Source organism: Microtus pennsylvanicus, chromosome 1, assembly GCF_037038515.1.
Source record: "Microtus pennsylvanicus isolate mMicPen1 chromosome 1, mMicPen1.hap1, whole genome shotgun sequence".
Lineage (NCBI taxonomy): Eukaryota > Metazoa > Chordata > Mammalia > Rodentia > Cricetidae > Microtus > Microtus pennsylvanicus.
Genome location: NC_134579.1, coordinates 106,369,885 through 106,391,700, shown reverse-complemented (window position 1 = coordinate 106,391,700; position 21,816 = coordinate 106,369,885). Strand labels below are relative to the sequence as shown.

General features: G+C 43.7%; 1 protein-coding gene across 2 annotated transcripts in view; it reads right to left on the bottom strand.

The window, feature by feature from the left end:
- Galnt17 (polypeptide N-acetylgalactosaminyltransferase 17) overlaps positions 1-21,816 on the bottom strand; it is a 422,314-nt gene that overhangs the window by 67,349 nt on the left and 333,149 nt on the right. For both annotated transcript variants that reach the window (XM_075977683.1, XM_075977693.1), the window contains one exon: positions 19,527-19,644. In XM_075977683.1, coding sequence (XP_075833798.1) covers positions 19,527-19,644 — 118 coding nt within the window. The remainder of the gene's footprint in view (positions 1-19,526; positions 19,645-21,816) is intronic.

Genomic DNA, 21,816 nt, shown 5'->3' with positions numbered 1-21,816 from the left:
GGGCAGGAGGGTGTCAGGCCCACTAGGAGATGGAAAACTGCAGGAAGACATGACTATGAACAGCATTCCTGGAGACAGGAAGGAGCAGTTAGTCCCAGCGATAAGCTTAGATGCCACAAAAGGTCAATAAAATCAGACATGCTTATGGTGAAAGATGGGACAATTTCACTGAAATATATTGCTGTTGAGAGCTGCCCAGACCTTTGTCTGCTGTGAGCCTACCATCTGAGCACACTGGTCACACACAGGACAGACCCACAATAGAGAGGGGAACGTCTGCAGTAGCGTGAATGAATTAATTGCAGACCATAAACTCTGAGCTTGTTCCACTGTGAACTTATATTAACTCTCTGTGCTTGAGCTCAGTTTTAATGAGTCTTTCTTCCCACAGAATGTCATTCCTCCTCTTGGTCTTTGAAGGTATAGTTGGGATACAGTCTGGATCCCACACACTCTGCAGTCCTCTTCTGAAATAACAGAAAGTTCCACCTACTCCTGAATCAATGTCTCTTTATGCCTCATGGTAATCACCAATTTCTTCTTCTCTCCCTTGATTTCTTTACCTTTAATGGTTTTTGTTCTCTCTCTCTCTCCCTTTCTCCCTCTCCCTTTCTCCCTCTCTCTCTCTGTCTCTGTGTGTGTGTGTGTGTGAGAGAGAGAGAGAGAGAGAGAGAGAGAGAGAGAGAGAGAGAGAGAGAGAGAGAGAGAGAGAGAGAGAGAGAGAGAGAGAGAGAGAGAGAGTTTGATACTGGGGGTTGAACACAGGGCCTCGTGCATTTGAAGGAAGCACCCTACCCCTGCATTACATCCCTGTCCTGTTTATACCTTTTCTTTTGAGACACGGCCGCACTAAGTTTCCTGGGAAGGTACTGAATTTCTCATCCTTCTGCCTCCACTTCATGGGTAGCTCTCACTGCAAGCCTGTATGACACTCTCCAGCTGGACCTCCTCACCTTTCTATCCTGGTCTAGTTTCCTTTCTGTTCCTGTGATAAAATACCCTGATAAATCACAACTTAGGGTAGCAAGAGTTTATCTGACCTATAAATTGGGGTTACAGTCCATCACTGAAGGGCATTCGAGGCACACACTCAAGCAGTTGGTAACGTCACATCTACAGTCAAGAGCAAAGAGAATAAACACATCTTCCCTTGTTGGCTCGCTTGCTCTCAGCTAGCTAGGTTTCAGGACCCTTTGCCTAGATAACGGTGCCTGCTACAGGGGGCTGGCTCTTCCTTCATCAATTAAAAATCAAGACAACTCTTCCACAGACATATCCATAGGCCAACCTGATCTAGAAAATTCCTCATTAAGACTCTTTCCCGGGTGAGTCTACAGTGTGTGTCAAGTTGACAGTTAAAACTAACCAGCATGATACACTCCTTGTCAACCTGACATGCAAACATATCACTTGAAGCCATAACTTTCCATGTGCTTGTTCCCCAAAGTCTAGTGTTAATAGCCTAGTATAAAATACTGTCCATCACATGTCTTAAAAACCCCACATTCTCTGCTTTCAACCTTGTAGGTGCACTCTTACTCTGTAAACATAATCAGCCCCCAGTTCTGTAATCATGGATCCAACCCAGCTCAAACTGAAGTAATAAAAAAAAAGAAGGCCCCCTTTTTTCCCCCTGAAACAGTATGGTACAATAACTATTTACATAATACTTAGATTCTATTACATGTGATTTACAAATTTAGAGATGGTTAAACATATATGAGAGGATTGTTAGAAGTTACGTACAAATACAGGCAAAGAAAATTTTCTTTCTTTTGAAAGGAATTCTCACTCTGTAGCCTAGCTAGTCTTAAACTCTTAGGTAGCCTCCTATATCATCTCCCCCCCCCTTCCCAGTTTCTTTTCTGCTGCTGTGATAAAAGACCCCTTACTAAAGCAACATAAGGGAGGCAAAGGCCTATTGTCTCACACTTCCAAATTACAGTCCATCAATGCGGGGACTCAAGTCAAGGCAGGGACTCACACAGCCAGTCGCACTCTTCCCATAATCAAGAGCAGAGAGAAAATGAATACATAGATCCTTACTTGCTTAATCTTAGCTAACCTTCTCTCTTATATAGTTCGGGATCAGCTTCCTAGGGAATAGCACCACCCAAGTGGACTGTATTCAATTAACAATAGACAGTCTCTTACACAAATGCCCATTGGCCATCCTGATCTGGACAGTTTCTCAATTGGTATGATCTTCCCAGGTGATTTTTGGTTTTGACAACTTGGCTTTTAAAATTAACATCACAACCACTATGCCTAACTCTATAAGATTTATATAAAGATAAAATCCAAGGGGTGAAGTATCTCAGAATCAATCCCCTGCTGTAACTAAGCAATAAATATATTAACGGAAAGAGTAAGAGAAGGCTAAACAATGCTGTCACCAAGCCAACGTTTCTTTAAGGTTAAACACATTAGCACTGAAGAGTAGAGTAGGTCTGGTTTAAAGAATGTGGATCCCAAATCCAGAACATGTATGGAAAAAAGCCAGTGACCACTAGCACTGGAAAAGGTGGATGTTATGTAAAGAACCAATAAAGGGTTATGGTCATCTGCAGCTCCATCCCCTCCACTACCCCCCCCAGCTCTTTACCCCACTCCTATTCCTCCAGGTCTGTCTCTATTTCATTATCCGTGTTTCTCCGGTTCACTTCTTTCTTCCAGAACACAGAGACCTGCACATTTCAGCAGATGTCCTCTGGACTCAGGTCCTTGCTTGTAACATGGGCATTGACTGAAGAGAAAATGGCAAATGTCTTGTTGCTGTTGAGGTTTGCGCTCCGGCTAGCTGACAAGGAACAAGGGAATCTCTCCAACAGAACTCTACCATGAACCTGCAAATGGTCTCCTTTGATGATGGTCTCCCCTGCAATATGGATTCAAATGGGGCGGGGGAGAAGGGAGGAGAGGAGAAATGGGAGAGAGTTGGACACGCAAGAAACATCTGGGAGACACCAACATTGCAGATTCCATGGGCGTAAGTTCATTCTTGATGGCTTAGTGGGTAAAGCACTTGCCACGTGTGCAAGCATGAAGACCTGCATTCAGATTCCTAGGACCCCCATGTGGATCTAGACACTGTGGTGCGTGTCTATAAACACAGCACTGTTATTGCCCAGTGAGAGGGGAGGCACACAGGAGATTCTCTGGAACCTGGAGGGCTGGATATCCTGGTGTGCTCATCACCAAACAATAAGAAATCCTGCAGAATATGAAGACAGAGACCAGAGGTTGTCTCTCCACACATATATTATGGTATGTATATGCCTGCACTTACATACATATGTACATACACACACACACACACACACACACACACACCCCTGCACACACGCATGTGGACACATATACACACACACTTATATAAGAATTCCACTCTTAATTTGAAATTCTCCAAATAGCCACACATCACAGAAAGTTTCTTCAAAGAGAAAACATCAAAGACACAACTTTTAGAGCCTTCCCAGGTTACCACTGGCCATCAAAGCAGGGTCAAGTTGTTTTAAAGTGCATGCTGGGCAGGGTCTGGGCTCCACTAACCCAGCGATACGCCCTTCAGACCTGAAACCAGACTCTCTCTGCAGCATGTGAGGATAAAAATAGCTAAAACTTTGGAGTCTGAAAAGACAGCAATACCTTTTAAAAGTGTAACATGAAATAGCATCCCTGCTTTTTGTGGATGTATAGTTTGGGCAGGGAAATAGTCTGTGTTATTAAAGGGATGATCGTAAAATTCTTTCCTGAAAAGATCACCAGTTTAGGATAAGAAAGAACTCTGGAAACAGGCCCCAGGGGAAGCCAAGAGCATATGGATTTGCTAACCAAGTGTGAAAGGATCTGGCTGAGCCAGCCTGGCATGGGGTGGCTGGAAAAGTCGATTTGAGGCTGTGCAGCCAAGCCTGTTCCTGCCCCATTCTGCAGTTGCTCTAAGGCAGATGTGAAGGGGATGCAATCAGCCCAACCCCAGGTACTTTCTTCTTCCTTTCGGTTTGTTCTTCAATGTCACACCTGAGTGAGGGTCATTCCTGACCACAAATGTTCCAGTCTCTCCCCAGACACCCATCCTTATCATTTCATTCTTTAAATTTGAAGATTGAGTTTATTATTTGTGTGCATGTGTGTGCATCTGTGTGTTGGTATGCACATGAACTCGAATTCTGTGTCCATGGTGATCAGAAGAGGGCACTGGATTCCCAAATCTGGAGTTACAGACGGTTATGAAGTCCCAAAGTGGATTCTGGGAAATGAAGCAGTATACACTCTTAACTGCTGTTCCATTTCTCCAGCTCCCAACCCCCCTCCTCAAACTCAAATTCTTTTCCAGAACCCTCAGTAATCTTCCTTTGGGTAATATCCCCTATTTATTACTATCTATGGATTGAATTACTTAATATCTAGCCTCCAGCCAGATTGTCATTGTTATGATGTCAGATACCTCTGACTAATTCAGATCTCAGATTAGTGAGCAGCTTGCTTTCTTATATAGTTCAGGACTACCTGCATAGGTATGGTGCTGCCCACAATGGACTGGGCCATCTTACATCAATTAACATTCAAGACATTCTGTCACAGCCAAGGCAACGGATCAGCCTCATCTGGAATCCTCAGTTGAGACTCCCCTCTCAGCTGACTCCAGGCTGTCAAGTTGATAGAGCCAAAGTATGGTGTGTTAATGACATACTTTCTTGCTGCAGAGGACAGAGACAGCCCAATCACAGGGGAGTATGTATGTAAGCATCTTATGAATAAGGAAACCACACCTGTCCTCAGAGTAAGGAATGAAACTGCCTCATGGTAAGACAGGGAGAGATGCAGGATGTTCTAAAGCCATCAGGCTATTTCAAGACCAGAAGAGCTTGGGGGAAAGAAAGAGGCTGCCACCCAGGCTGGAGTAGGTGAGGAACCCACTCCTGGTGTTGAGCAACAACCGGGGTACAGACACAGACAAGATGAGTGTCACGTTATTCCATGTTCCAGTGTCAGCTGCGTCACACTCCACCCATGCAATTATTTTCTTCCCTGAGCATAAGTTCAGACAGGAAATAGTACACAGGGGTTGCCATGTGATGCCCAGATGACAGGATGGCCTCCTACTTCAGAGGGCTATGCATGCAACTTTATCTGCAGCTAGTCTTTGCAGCTGCAATCAAGTTAACAGGAGGAAGCTGGCCTAATTCAGTAAGATTGGCATTCTGACAAGAAGATGCATTTGCTCCTTTCCTGCTACTGTGATGAAATGCCATAACCAACAGCAATTCGGAGATGGCTTATTGTAGTTACGTGTTTCAAAGGGACAGTGTCCATCATGGTGGTGAAGGCATGGCATGACAGCCATTAGGAAGCTGGCTGATCACATTTTCAACCACACAGAGGAAGCAGAGAGACAGAACAGAAGTGGGGTCAGGCTAGATACGTCTCAAAGCACATCCCTAGTGATGTATGTCTTCCAGCAAGGTTGCACCTCCTAAAGGCTCTACAACTACCCCAGACAGTGCCACCTGCTGGGGAATAAGTGTTTACACATGAGCCTAAGGGGGACATTTCTCATTGAAACCACCACAGAAGAGGAGACACAAAGAGATAGGGAGTGACATGTGACTATAGAAGCAGACAAGGAGGGATATTGCTGCAAGGCAGGGGTACAAAGTGTCTGGTGGTCACCACCAGGAGCCAGGGAGAAGATGGGACAGAGTCTCATTGTGACTTGCAGAGTGATGCACGTCGCTCTCTGTTATAATTATTCTCATGTCGCTTTTATTAGACCATGGACCCATGAGATGTCGCCATGACCACAACTTAAAGGTGGGGTGGGGGCACTTGGACTCAAGAAGAGGAACCAGCCAGGCCTAGTGGTGTATGCCTGCAACTCTAGCCACTAAAAAGACATAGAACATCCTGGGCTACATGGTAAGTTCAAGGAGTTCAAAATCAGCCTGGGCTACACAGGAAGTTCAAGGACAACCTACACTACCTCCTGAGACTCTGTTCTACAGTTTAAGAAGTAGAAAGAGTGCCAGAAACTTAAGTGACTAATATAATGTTGGGAGAACCCTCCATTCTAAGCACAAATAGCCTTGCTCTCCCTCAGGACCTTAGGCAGCTGACATGGCACTGTGTGTGTGGCTTGTCTTCTCACTGTGACAATACGCAACGGGGTACCATTAAGAAGGAAGGGCCCACAGCTCCTTCTTCAGTCCACCATGGTGGCAGGAGTGTGTGACTGGGGCTGCTCATATTTTAGTGGGCTAGGAAGAAACCTTAGGTGGTATCCAGGGAAGTCTATCACCTCCAAGGCTCACCCCCTGTCTGGTGACATAGGCTCCTTTTCCTAAAGATCCCACAAACTTTCGGATAGCACCACAAGTTGGTCACCAAGTGTTCAAAGACATGAGTCTGTGGGAGACATTTCACAGTTGCAAACATGACAGACAACTTCCCTCTTAGTGAGGAAGCAAAGAAGGGAGGAGACAGGATTTTTCATACAAGCACGTCTCCATGGGCCAACGGACGGAACACCAGAGATGGAGTCCATTGGCTTTCCTGAGAGGTATCAAAGGCCCACGGGACTCCGAGGCATTCCTCTGTTTTGCTGAGGAAGCTCTGGGATTTTAAACAGTTGGATTAGAAGTCCCCTGGGGTGTGAGCCCAGAGCGTTTCTGTGTACATCCTCTCCAGTCGATGGAGGGCTGCTTACACTAACAGAAAATAAAATAGTTTTATCCAAAACAGAACAGTAGCACTCTGAGTATCATTTCTGATTTCTCCAGGAAAATCGTTTAAACTGCCAAGAAACACACCAGGATACCACCTTCTAGTCTCCTGGCCCAGAAACACAGGTATAAATCTCCTCTCCGTCAGTGAAGTCTTGAGTGGAGAGAATGGTATAAATTCAAGTTCACGTTTACAGGGAATCAAATTATTGCTTTATTCCCAGGGAGATGAATAAGAGTGACAGAGTTTCTGGAGTTGTAAAAATAGATGGATGCTTCTTATAAAATAACTCACACACGTCCGAGGTCATTTATGATCGAATCTGGCAGGCCGGGGAGTGGGCGAGGGAAATTCCAAGCAGAATAACCCACACAATTTTCCAGCCGTAGAGTAAACGGCGTGGCTATTATGATAACACATTCTGGCAGAGCAAATGTATCTCCTCTTAATAGAAATACATTAGGCGCCATTTATAAAAATATCAACAGAGCAGTTCTGTTTCTTGAACTATAGCTTAGACATAAACATCACACAATTTATGGATGAGGAAATCCAATTTCATGCCATCTCAAACACATTTTTTGTTTATTACGTAAGGACAGTTCTCATATACAAGAGAGTGTGTGGTACGGACTGTGCGGGGCGGGCATGGCACATGCCGGTGCCTGTATATAAAGACTGCGGTAGGGGGAGCCCTGAGTGAGGAAAATCCTGAGTGTGTTGCTGATCTGGGATCAGTCCTACCAAGGACCCCAGCGCCTCGAACCCTTGGAGGGATGGCACAGCCTTTTCCTCAGGGGTGAGGCTCAGAGGGACATGGCGGAGCCTGCAGTTCTGGTCAGTGTGAGGATACTGAATGCATGTAGAGACAGTGTCCACAGTAGCTTTCTCTCCCCGGTTATTCACAGCCTGGAGACTGCTCCCATGGAAGCTAGCCAAACCGGGCTCCTTGTTCAGCTGTAAAACGTGAGCTCTACTTTCTCGTTCACCTGTATGTAATAAACCTGCCTCCCTGTTCAACTCTATACGATACACAGGTGGAATTTCCAGGGTGGTGCGGTTCTTCTCCAGCAGAGAGCCCAGTTTACCACACCCCAGCTTTTCTGGGTGTCTGTCTGTCAGTCATTTCTGCCTTTCCTCACCCCCCTAGTCAGGGCCAAGCCTCCGAAGCCATGTGTGAATACAGCAGATGGCCAACATCCTATCCTATCTATTACAAATAGGATTGTTTTAGGAGATATATTTATCTAACCCTGAGTGTCTACTAGATCAGTGGTTCTCCACCTTCCTAATGCTGTGACCCTTTAATACATTTCCTCGTGTTCTGGTGACCCCCAAACCATTATTTTGTTTTTACTTCATAACTGCAATTTTGCTACAGTTATGAATCAAAATGTAAATATCTGATTTGCAGGATGTCTCATAGGTGACCCGACCAAAGGGGTCAGGACCCACAGGCTGAGGACCATTGTACTAGATGCTGACATCACTGTATATCAGCAGTGTTGGCGTAGTTGCCCCAGTCATGAAAAGATAAGTATTTCAGACAGTCTGTGGAAACCATTGTGGAACTTCAAGTTGAGTTCCGAGTCTTCTTGGACAATTACTTGATGTCTGTCCACCCCACTGTTGCCATCTGTAACCTGAGATCCACAGTGACTAACGGGTGTCTTGGAAGCACAAGAGTCTGTGCTGTCTGTGAAGCGTCACAGGGTTAGTGCTGATCAACGGGACTTTTGCATGTTTGCATGCATGCATGTGAGCGTCCTTGCGTGTGTGCCTGAATGTGGAGGCCAGAGAGGTAAACATCAGTTGCCATTCCTCGGGCACCGTCCTCCTTGTTCTGTGTGAGACAGAGCGTCTCCCTGACCTGGAGGTCACGCACTAGACTAAGCTGGCTAGCAGGCAGGCCCCATTGATCTTCTCGTACCTGATTCCTGAGTGGTGGGATTATAGGCATGTATCACCATGCTTGTCTTAAAAATTGCAAACTTAGAAGGCTTGATGGCTTCTTACAACCTTAAACAGGCATCTTCTTAACTACTCCCGTTACTCAGTCCCTAGGTGTTTACTTGAGCAAAATCAAAACATGCACCCAAAAAAGGTTTGTAGGGGAATCCTCATAATAATTCCATATTGAAAATGACCCAACCGTTCCTCAGCAGGGAAATGAAAACAAAGGGTCACCTTGTATTCTCACAGTGAAATCTTTCCTTCTCAACAATCCAAAGAATGCACCACCTAGGGGTTGTGGAGACGGCTCAGTGGGCAAGGGTGACTATCAAGCAAGTCTGGCGACCCGAGTTCAACCCCCCAAACCCACACAGATTTGAGAGGAGAGAACTGACTCCATAAATTGTACACAATGCCCCATACACAAACACAATGATAGTAATAACCTAAGTCACAGTGAAAAAAGAACGAAGCCGGATGTAGTGGCGCACCCCTTTAATCCTAGCACTGAGGAAGCAGAGGCTGGTGGGTTTCTGTGCGTTCAAGGCTAGCCTGGTCCACAAAGTGAGAGCCTGTCTTTTTAAAAAATAGAGCTTCTGGTTCATGCAGCAACCACACGAGAATCTCAGAAACTCGAACTGAGTTGACTGTGGCTAGCTACAATACGGTCTAAATATTCTGACGCCATTTACAGTGGGCTCTGGCATCTTCTCCACTGACCAGTAGCACAGGGTATCAGAACATTATAACCTAGATTATAGCCTAAATGGAAGGGTCTGGGGAAGCAGAAAGAACTGAGGAGCCAAAGAAGGCTCTTCCCAGGCAGATTATGCTCAATGTCACATTGGGAGATGATTGTAGAGGTTTATGCAAATGTGGGAACCTTCCACTTAAGAATGACAATCACTGTGGTTTTATTATATTAAATTATGCCTTCATAAAAATACATATAGGGTGGGAAAATGACTATAATGGATTTAGACACATAAAAAGTATATTTAAAAATTTTTGACACCAAATTACCAGGAAATAAAATGACCTCTTTGGTCAACTTTAGAAGTTGCCATGGCACCGACATCTTTCTAAAAATTGTTTAAGTATAAAGAAGGAATGAGCACTTGCCAAGGTTTTCTGGCTTGAAGTGTGTGTCAGCTACCCAAACATCTGAAGAGGAGAGCTTTCTGATGAAGAGTTACAGCTTAGCAATGCAGACTGGATGCAGATTGTTAAAAAAGAAAATCACTATTTCCCAGGCACTAATGAAATAATGGATGTAGGGGAAGATGCTGGTGCTGCTGACACCATTAATTAGATGAAAGGTTGATGGGGGAATTTTATAATGCATCAGTCAAGCTGACAACACCTGAGTCCAGCATTGCATCTTAACACCACTAAAACAGGACAAAGGGAACTGTGTTAGCTCTACTAATGTGCATGGCAGGAAGAGCGCAGCATGATCTATGGTTTGCTGGCCTGTGAGGGAGTGAGAGAAGGGGAAAGGGAGAGAGGGAGGAAGGAAGAGAAGATGTAAAGAAAGGAAGAGGGAAGAAAAGAAGAAATAAAGGGAAGAAATGAAGTAAGAGAGTAGAAAGAGTAAGAAAGGAAGGCAGGAGGTAGGGTAAAAAGGGAAGAGAGGGGTATAAGGAGGGGAGAGGGAGGGAGAAAGAACAATAGAAAGAAGGCAGGAAGGAGGAAAGGAGGAAAGAACTGTGGGGGTCTGAACAAGAATGTCCCCTCTACATCTACAGGCTCGTGCATTTGAATGCTTAGTTGGTTCTTCAAAGAGTGGCAATGCTTGAGAAGAATTAGGAGATGTGGCCTTACTGGAGGAAGTGTGTCACTAGGGGTGAGCATTGAGGTTTCAAAACCCAAGCCAGACCCAGTGTCTCTCTTCTTGAAGCCTGTGGATCCAGCCTGTAGAACTCCCAGCCACTTCAGCTACTTCCTGGTACCACGTCTGCCTGTGTGCCACCATGCTCCCCGTCATGATAATGGACTAAACTGAAACTGTAAGCCAGCCACAACTAAATGCTTTCTTGTAAAGAGCTGCTGTGGTCATACTGTCTCTTCACAGCAACAAAACATAGACTAAGACAAGAGTAAAGTGAGAAAGGGAGGGAGGAAAGGGGACAGGAAGTAGAGAGAAATGGAAAGAATGACTAGAATCAGCTTTCTGTATCTAAGTACTTGAGATATGACTCAGGGGCAGAGTTTTTATGGTTGATTTCTGGCATACAACGGAGATGAAGAAAGCAGAAACAGAAGTAGCAAGCAAAAACCTTTCTACATCTTCTTATGATTTGCAGATAGTAGACATTAGAGTCACCAGTTAAAAACGCCAAGGGGAATCGATTTATCCAAATCCCGATTGTGCAAAACTTTATAAGACAAATGATGGCTTCTTTGAAAATAGGAAAGAGAAATGGAGTTGGATAGATGATTCAATGGTCATACAGAAAACCATGTCTAGTTCCCAGGATCCGTGCTGGTATCTCACAACTACTTGTAACTGTACCTCCAGGGGTCACAACATCCTCTTCTGGCCTCCACAGACATCTGCACTCACATGCATGTACCCCCATACAAACACATGACCAAAAACAACAAATAAATCTTCGAAAAAATGAACAGTGTGTAATTATATGGGGAAGAGATTAAAAGATACTTACGAGACACCAAGGAAGTGTGATGTGTAGGCAGATCTCGTTTGAAGTCTCATTTGAACAAACCAAGTGTTAAAACAATGTGCTGTTTGAGAAAATGTGACAGCATTTTGAGGAATATTTTTGTGAAAATACGAATATTAAATTTTGTTAAGTGTCATGTTACATCAAGTCTATTATGTTTTAAGAAAGTCTTTATATGTTAGCAGAGAGCTAAAAGTAGTTTAGGTTCACGTCTGTGAATTTGCTTTTAAAACACCAGGAATTTAGTAGAAAAAAGATCCCAAACACAGCAAAATGTTGACATTCATTTAACTTGAGTAATTCATGCACTTGGAATCATTATATTGTTCTGTTTTTGTTAGTGTGTTTCAAATTTCCCTAAGAAAATATTGAATTAAAAGAAAGGAAATGGAGGCTGGAGAGAGTGGGTAAGAGCACCGGTTGTTCTCCCACAGGACCTGGGTTCAATTCTCAGCATTCACATGACAGGTCACAACTATAATTCCAGTTCCAGTGGACCTGACTCCCTCACACAAACATATGCACAGGTCAAATACTAACACACATATAAATTAAATGAATAAATTAAAATTACCAAAAAAGAGAAGGAAGGAAGGAAGGAAGGAAGGAAGGAAGGAAGGAAGGAAGGGAGGGAGGGAGGAAGGAAGGAAAGAAAGAAAGAAAGTCGGAGAGAAATGGCCAGGTGTTAGTAGCACATGCCTTTAATGCCAACACTTGGGAGGCAAAGATAGGTGGACTTCTGTGAGATTCAGGCCAAACTGGTCTACAGGAGGAGTTCTAGGACAGTCAAAGCTACACAGAGAAATGAAAGACCAGAGAGGGAGAGAGAGAGAGAGAGAGAGAGAGAGAGAGAGAGAGAGAGAGAGAGACAAGAAAAGAAAGAAAGAAAGAAAGAGAGGAAGGAAGGAAGGAAGGAAGGAAGGAAGGAAGGAAGGAAGGAAGGAAGGAAGAAAGAAAAAGAGAAAGGAAGGAAGGAAGGAAGGAAGAAAGTTAGTTCATATCACAATCACAATTTATCTTGAAGGGGTAGAAGAAAATTAAGAAACAAAGAAATCTAGATCCATTTACTCAGTCAGGGTAGAAGGAATACCCAACTGGTCTAGAATTCAACTTTAGGGACCAGTGTGAGGGCTTGGCAGATAAAGGTGCTTTTTTGCCAAGGCTGATGACCCAAGTTTGATCTCTGGGACCCATGTGACAGAAGAAGAGAACCAACTCCTGCAATCTGTCTTCTGACCTCCACACATACACACACACACACACACACACACACCACAACTCACATGCTTCACCCTCATACACATGATAATAAATAAATAATAAAATCTAACTCTACATAATTGTAGACATCCTACCAAGAGAATCCTGTTTGTTCTATAAATGATTTCTATTTATTCATGTTTTTTGGAAGTTCTCTCAAGGCAGGGTTCTTTGGTGTGTGTATTACAGTTATACACCAGGCATGTATGACGCACACACACACACATAAACGTCGCCCCCTTCCACAAATTAGTGTGCCAATATGGTGGACTAAATCCATGTAAAACCTGAAAAAGCTTTAAAAGGAATTCTAAACACAAAAGAACAGAGTTAAGCATGGCTTGGTAGCGGCATTTTCTTGGGTGGGATCTGTTTGCTAGAAGTAAGCAGAGGCATGGCTTCTTTAAGAGAGGTTTTCCTTATTCAGCAGTAGCAGAAAAAAATCCATGCCATTTTGAAATACTAGCTTTCTAGGCTGTGCTGTCAGCACAACCTCTGGCTCTTTCAGGAGGCTGAGCATTTAAATGGGGTTTGTAACAGCATGTTACAAACTGCTTAATGTCTCGACATAGACCCCTTGAATACTTGGAACTGGGGTGGTGTGCGCAGCTCAGAGGCAGTGAACAGACTTCCTCTGCCATGTCAGATTGGGCAGAACAAGCAGGCAGGACGTATATACTCTAGTAATGGCACATCATACGTTTTTAAGAAGCACTTAGGATTTTAAGAAGTGCTCCTGGACAGTAAAGAATTACAGATACACAATAGGACAGATTCAGACTTAAAAAACCTCTAAATGGGTCACAGTATTAAATAAATGTACATAGGCTTGGGAGAGAGAAGAAAAAGAGTATAGAGTTATAAAAAGAATAGACAGTCAAATTGAAAGGAGTAAAGAAAAATAAGCCATCGAAAGATGAAAAATTCACAGAGTCTGGATTATGTAAATTATTGTGTTTTCTTTGAATTTTTTGACTGTAAAGGAGCTAAGTAACCAACATATATACTTTAAAGGTATCTTGACTTCAGAATTTGAGTCTAAGGATATTTTGCTTTGGAAAAAAGGTTCTTCTTTTGTTTCCACAGAGAATGAGAACCTATGGAATCATCCCAGACTAATGCAGTTTGATGGACCAAGACCCCCTGAAAGGTTGCCTTGAACACCCTTCAAAAAGTTACTTTGACCAGTAAACAGCAGGAAGCAGTTTGGAGAATAACTACACCCATATTCCCAAATATTGTTTATAAATGTTTCTTTACATTTAAAGGGAGATATGCTATAGAGATTTTCATTGGTATGGATCTTGCTTTATGGATACAAACTTAAGGTCAATTTTGTTATACTGTATATACACACACACACACACACACACACACACACATATATGTATATATATATTTCTGCTCTTGATTAAGGTATTGTGTTTGTGCAGCTCATTTTAAAATGTAATTTATAATAAAAATATAGGTTAATAGATAATCATCTATAATAGTCAAGCTTGTAGTCATGTTAGATTTTTTTAGATGTACAGAGATGAATTTCAGATGGATAGGGGTTCTTCAGATCTTTCAAAGACTACAGAATATGGCATTTAAAGTGTTTTAAGAATTTAGGACTTTTCATGACAATGAGACTCATCTGCACCTGGCAGCACCAATCTACTTCAAGAAGAAGATAGGCATCGAAGAGGCTCCTTATAGAGTTGGTTGGCCATTTGGCCAAGAAACTGCTCTTGCCTGGACTGCTTGATGAACTGGACATGCAGGACCCACAGAGAAATGGCTGCTGAACTTGCCTAAAGGTGAGATGATCTTTTGGGGTTCCTGCTTCATGAAAGAGTCTGATAGACATTCTGCAGGACACAGAAGAAAGTTACTGACAAACTGCCAATATAGGCAGAACTGTCCTTGAAATTTCCTGCTTCACAGAAAAGTCTGCTGGATATTATGGGCCTGTAGGCTGAAGATGGATGCTCCAATGGTACAGAAGAACTTTGGGTGACTGTCCAGACAGTGAGATGTCTCTGTCAATTCTAGAGTTTTGGAAGTTGCTTACAATGAACTTATTATTTACTTAGGTAATATTATATCCTTTTGGAGTCTTTGATGGAGTTGAAGAATTTATAGTTATGGTTTTCCCTAGTTATAATAAAAGATAAAGTATATATATGTATATATACATATATATACAAAATAAATATTGTAACTATAATTCTTGCTTGATACCTGTTTTGTATATGTAATTTTACTAAGTTAAAGTTAAAACCTTTTTTATTTAAACAGAAAGGGGGAGGTGATGTGGGATTTCCCTCTGTATGTTGTGAACATCATTGGTTAATAAAGTAACTGCTTTGGGCCTATAGCAGAGCTATAGGGGAACAGAACTAGGTGGGGAAAACTAAACTGAATGCTTGGGAGAAAAAAAGAAGAGTCAGGAAGAAGCCATGTAGCCTTGCCAGAGACAGACGCTGCAACTTTTCCAGATAAGCCACAGCCTCGTGGTGATACACAGATGAATAAAAATGGGTTAAATTAAGATGTAAGAGTTAGCCAATAAGAAGCTAGAGCTAATGGCCAAGTAGTGATTTAATTAATACATTTTCTGTGTAATTATTTCAGTTCTGGGCTACCAGGATGAACAAGCCCTCCTCCTTCAACATATATAATGGTTTGAATAAGAATTCTCTGCCAAGGGTCCATGAGATTGGACACTGAGTCCCCAGCTGGTGGTACTGTTTGAGAGAGTTCTTTAGGTTCATGAATAAAGGAGAATAAGATAGTAAACATCCATTTTCTGGTAGCCTGGAAGTGACCATCTCTCTCCATTTCCCCTTAGAGACAGCTGCAGGACAAGGCTTAGTGATACTCCTATATTGTAAGGGTTCATTATACATTATACCTTTTCTCTGGACACTAACTAATACAGTGGAAAAATCAAATAACACCTCATTTCAACTTATTTAAAAGTAATTTATCTCTCCTTTCCTTGGAAATCTTTTCTCTCTTAAGATTCGGAGATTTGGACTGGTGAGATGGCTTATTCCGTAGGTAAAGGCTTGCCCCGATGCCTAACAACCTGAGCTCCATTCCCAGAACTCTGCAGGGTGGAAGGAGAGAAGCAACTCCTGTAAATTGTCCTCTAATCGCTACACACACACACACACACACACACACACACACACACCGTAACACACATTTACAAACATATACATACACATGTGTACACACACAATATAATAAGAAAAGATCTAGATGCTGTTGTCACATTTTGTCAGTGGTTTCTGATTAACATTACTCAGGAAAAACACCCAATCTTTCAAATTCTGCTCTTATTTCCCTTCCCAGCCCTGAGCAGTGTGTGGTCTTGGTTGCCTCTGACCCTGCCACTTCATTGACTGCTTTAGTCCCAGGCATCTGGCTGCTTTGCATGGAAGCAACCGCTCGCTCAAGAGCCAGCTCTGCTCCTTTAGCTTTCTGAACCAGAGGAAAACTCCCTGTTCTGATGCATCTTACACACCGAGGACAGGATTAGGAGGGAACAGATTTCACAGGGTTCTTAGAAAGATCTCAGAAGGACCTGGCTCCTGTTTAAAAAAAAAAAAAACTGCCAAGAAAAGACAGCGTTCGCATACCAAACAATGCTGTAAAGTGTAGAATGCATAGCAAGTCAGACATCAAAATACCCCACAGGCCTGGGGAGTCTATGCTATTTCCTTCCTTTTTAAAATGTACTGATTTATTTCTGAGGCATGCCCGTGCTGTGGCACACGTGTGATTGTCAGAGGACAACTTCTGTGTGGATTCTGGAGGCTGTCAGGCTCCCTGCAGCACCCCTTTACACACTCTGCCATCTTGCCGGCCCTCTGTGTAATTTTTATAGGTGAAATTACATACACACGTGAACGTGTACAATGAGTGAAAATCGTATTAGTGTATGTAGAAAGTTCTCCACTACTTCCTCCCAACTTCCTCCCCTCTCTCTGCCCCTCTTTTTTCTTCCTTCCTTCCATTCTATCTTCTTCCCTCCTTCCCTTATTTCTCTCCTTTTTATTTCTTGCCCTTTCTTCTTTTCAACACAAGCTCTCTCTGTAGCCTAGGCTAGCTTTGAATTCATCATCTTCCCAGCTCTGCCTTCCAAGTGCCAGGATGGCAGGCACATACCACCAGACCTGGTAGAATGGGAATCGATTTCCTAACAGGGCATTTATTATTTAGCTAGTGTTTGCTCCATGCTGTATAAACCAGTGCACATCCATTTCTTTCGCTTAACAGGGAGCTCTGTGCTCCAATTTGGGTCTCTGTCTCTGAAATCTCAAGGTCCAAATCAGGAGCAGAAAGAGAGAGAGCAAGAGCATGGAACTCAGGACCGCGAGGGGTGCACCCACCCATTGAGACAATGGGGATGTTCTATTGGGAACTCACCAAGGCCAGCTGGCCTGGGTCTGGAAAAGCCTGGGATAAAACCGGACTCTCTGAACATAGCGGACAATGAGGACTACTGAGAACTCAAGAACAATGGCAATGGGTTTCTGATCCTACTGCATGCACTGGCTTTGTGGGAGCCTAGGCAGTTTGGATGCTCAACTTACTAGACCTGGATGGAGGTGGGGGTTCCTTGGACTTCCCACAGGACAGGGAACCCTGATTGCTTTTCGGGCTGGGGGGGAGACTTAATTGGGAGAGGGGGAGGGAAATGGGAGGCGGTGGCGGGGAAGAGACAGAAATCTTTAATAAATAAATAAATTTAAAAAAAAAAACAGGGAGCTCTGGTGTATTAGCTACTTTTTGTTGCCGTGATGAAAATACCTCACATAAGCCTGGCTCACGAGCTTGAGGATTAGGGTTCAGATCCCCAGAAACCCATGCCAGGTGTGCATGGAAGACCATCTGTAATTTCAGCCTCAGAAGGAGGAGGCAGAGGATCCACAGAGCAAGCTAGCGAGCAACACTAGTCACATTGGTGAACTCTAGGTTTGACAGGGAGATCCTGCCTCTATGAATAAGGTGGAAGAATGATAGAAGATGATTGTATACATGAACCTGGGGCTTCCATGTGCATACATATACAAAAACATGTATGCTACACACATTCATGAAAAATGGAAAAAATTTGAATGTACAATTTAAGAAAGAAAAGATTTGTTTACTTATGTATAGTTATAATGAGTCCATTGTACACACACCAAAAAAGTTTAAGAATTGACAGCAAACTTGCCTGGCACTCAAAGCCCTGGGTTCCATTCTGGGTGCCACAAACAAGCAAAACGCTCCTAATTTTCTAAGACAGTGTTTTCAACCTATGGGTCACAATCCCCTTGAGGGACAAATAACCCTTTCACAGGGGTCGCTGAAGCCCACCACAAAACACAGATGTTTACACTATGATTTATAACAGTAGCAAAATTACACTTATGAAGTAGCAATGAAAATAATGTTATGGTTGGGGGTCACCACAGCATGAAGAACCGCATTAAAGGGTTGTAGCGTCAGGAAGACTGAGAAGCACTGATATGAAGATCAGATCTTATGTTCATCTCTTGCTAGCAGCAACTCCATAGGTGCAGGTATGTTAATTAGCTCCATGATACTGGCCATTTCACACTGGGCATCTATCAAAACATCACAGACTAAACACCTTTAAGATATACAGCTTCAAGGAGAGCCTAGCAAAACCTAAGAGTCAAAAGAAAAGGGAAAGGAAACCCGTCTGTGAGTATGGGCAGAGAAGCATCGCTCTAATGAACTTCAGCAACATGCTTTGCAGCCACTGAGAACAGCCTGAATTGGCCTCAAATATGAGGGGCCCCTCTTGTCCCTGGTGACCCCTTCAGCCACACAACTACTCCTGCAAGGACAGTGCTTCACCCCCATCCCCACACTTTCTCTCCTGATGTAACCTTTTACCCCTCATTGGCACTGTTATCAGAGTGTATACAGATATTCATATCATTCTTGTATTCACGGAAAAAATGGGGACATAGATCTGGAGGTAAGAACACTTGTGCAAGCATGAAGACCTGAGTTCAAATCCATAGCACCTAAGTAAAAAGCTGGCCATTGCTGTAACTCCAGGACTGTGTAAAGCGAGGCCAAGGAGAACTGCTGTGGCTTGCTGGCCTAGTCTAGCTGGAGGCTCAGCCAGGGACCCTGTCTCTAGAAAATAAGGTAGAGAGTTGTTCTGATTGCATTTTTGTTGCTGTGACAGATACCCTAACCAAAATCGATACTGAGAAGGAAGGGCTTATTTGGTTTACTATTCCAGGTTATAGGCCATTATCTGGGGGAAGTCAAGTCAAGAACTTAAGCATCTGATCACATTGCACCCATAGCCAAGGGCAGAGAGAGGACAAATACACCCTCCATTCCTCGCTTGCCTTCAGCTCTCATACACTGTTCAGGGTCCCTTGCCTAAGGAATAGTGCCTCCCATAGTGGACTGTGTCTTCCTTCACCCACCAACAACCAGAGACAATCCTCTACAGACAAGCCTACAGGCCAAACTTATCTAGAAAACTCCTCATGAAGATTCTTCCCAGGTGATTCTAGGTTGTATCAAGTTGACAATTAAAACTAACCTACAACACCATCAAAACGCTTTGGATAGAAATTTTAATTCAGGAGACTACTTGGTTTTCAGAAGAAATTAAAAAGATAAAAGTGCCGGGCTTTCTACTTAGCATCCAGAGCAGGTCACTGAAACATGAAATACACTGGTCAGTCTTTAGAGACGGAAAGCCCAAGTCATCCACACCCAAGAAGAAGTCTTAATGTCTCTGCTTAAATATCTCCGCTGGAATGGACTGGGATAAACAAACCACACTTGATAGGTTTAAGAAGCTTGGAACATACCTCAAGGATGAAGTTCACATCACAAACCAGGAGGAAGGCATGCCAAATTACCCACCTTGATTCCAAGTTCAATATTCTCTCCTCCATACACATCCATCCCAGGGTCCAGCAGACCGATTTCACCAAAGAATTTCCTGTTGACCACGAATGAGCAGCCAATCATGGCTGGTGTCCTGTGGGAGAAAGAAAGAAGCAAGATTGTCAATGTGTAGGTAGGTGACCTCTTTTTTTTTCCCCAGACACTCATAAGGTAGGCAGGGATTTCTGCTCTAGTCCTCTTTGAGCCCTCGGTTTCCTCTCTCCCCATCTCTCCATAAGGCTGCCTTTTAATGCAGAGGGACAGGAAGTGTTTGCAACTAGGGATATCCCAGAACCCTGATAAATAGGGTAAAAACCAGTCTCATGCATGGTGTTGCATCTACCACATGGAGAGTGGTTCTCACTGTACTCCCAAAAGAGAGGTGACTCTGTGGAGGACCAGCGACTGTGTAAAGGAATTTCAGTATGAGCCACAGCTCTAATCTGCTCAACCCAGGAAGCAGACAGGAATGGTTAAACTTGAAGCATGAAGGTAAACGAGAGGATATGAGGCAGTTAATTTTCAATGTTAACACGCTGGGTTTGGAATCACCTAGGAGATGCACCCACAGTTGTGCTTCCAAGGGTGTTTCCAGAGGGGCTTAACTGAGGAAGAAAGGATCTGACCTCCGCAAGTGGAGGGCGGCACCATCCTATGGGCTGGTGTTAATAAAAAAGAGAGGGCAAAGTAAGCAGTAGCATCATTTCTAGTTGCTTCCTGACTGTGGATACAGTGTGGCCAGGAGCCTCGTGCTCCCAATGCCAGGATGGACTGTGCCCTCAAACTGTGAGCCCAAATAAACCCTTCCTTTCTTAAGTTGTGTTTGTCAGGTGTTCCGTCACGGCAATGGGTAAAATAACTAACATAGAGTCCAAAATCCAAAGGATCCAGTATCCATGCTCTGTCTGGAGACACTACACATGGAAGTTGGTGTCTTAGGAAGGGAGAAGACTCAGAGGGGAAAGTACTCGTGTCTCCGGGTATCCGAGACATTGCTCCAACAAAGCTGAAATGCCTCCTCACTGAAACAGGACTAAGGAAAGACAGCTCTTCAGGCAGGTGTGAGTCCTCCGGAGACCAGAGGAAGCCTGTCCTGTTCATCTGCATCCTGGGTACTTCATCAGAACTTGGAGACAAGGGCTGGGAGGCTGGTCCTGATGGTGTCACCCCACTGCTGATAGCACCTTGTGAAGAAGTTGTGGTTGGAATCTGCCACAGTGTCAAGGAGTCTGACAGACTGTGGGAAGGCGAGGCTGAAAGGAGCCCTAGGATGAGGCTCCAGGATGCAGGATCCCTTTGAAACAAATGTAAACAAAGCGTTGTGGGGGTAACCTCATAATGCTAGGAACAGGTGACATTCTTAGCCAAACATTGTGACTAGTTGGTAAAAGATGTGGAGACTTAGTAGCTAAAAGATAGACACACAGTCAAGCTGGCCATAGTGGTATACACTTAAAATCCCAGCAGGAGGAAGGTGGATATGGGAAGGGTTTGTGAATTCCAGGACAGCCTGGCTACAGAGAGAGTTCAAGGCAACCCTTTACTACGCCTCAAGTTCAAGGCCAGTCTGAGCTGTATAATAAGTTCAAGGCCAACCTGGGCCACACAGTGAGTTCAAGGAGAGCTTGGGCTACGTGGTGAACTTAAGGCCAGGCTAGAACACAACGTATGTACAAGGCCTATCTAGGGTGCTAAGTGAGTTTAGCCTGAGTTAATTCACACCCAGCCTAGGTTACGCTAATGAGTTGAGGCTGGGCCAGCCAGCATTGTCTTTGCCAGTTAATTCAGACCATAACCGCTTGCTATTCTGGGACCATCTGAATGGACTTAACATGATCAGCTGTCCTTGCCTGGGAGAAACAGTTCCCTGGCAGGAAGCTGCCGCTTGACATAATGAGACCTGCTGTGTCCGGTGTCAGGTGAACTATCCTCATCCTGCGCGGAGAACAAAGTGTGGCCTCACTTCCACCATAGGCATCCATGCCACCTGTCCAGCCATGTGAGCCGTAGTCAATAGCATGCCGGGGATGATGAGATTCTTGAACGCCTGCATACATCCTCATCTTTTCAAACTCAACGGCAATTACTACCATTAGCACAAACATTTCCACTCAAAATCATTCAAAAATGATAATCATATTAAGGGAATCTGCCAATGCCCTAATCGCTCCATTATAGAGAAGAAGAACAGAAATTAAAAACAATCACTTTTATTGTTGCTATTATACAAAATATATGCACCACACACAACCAGTCCAGCTGACAA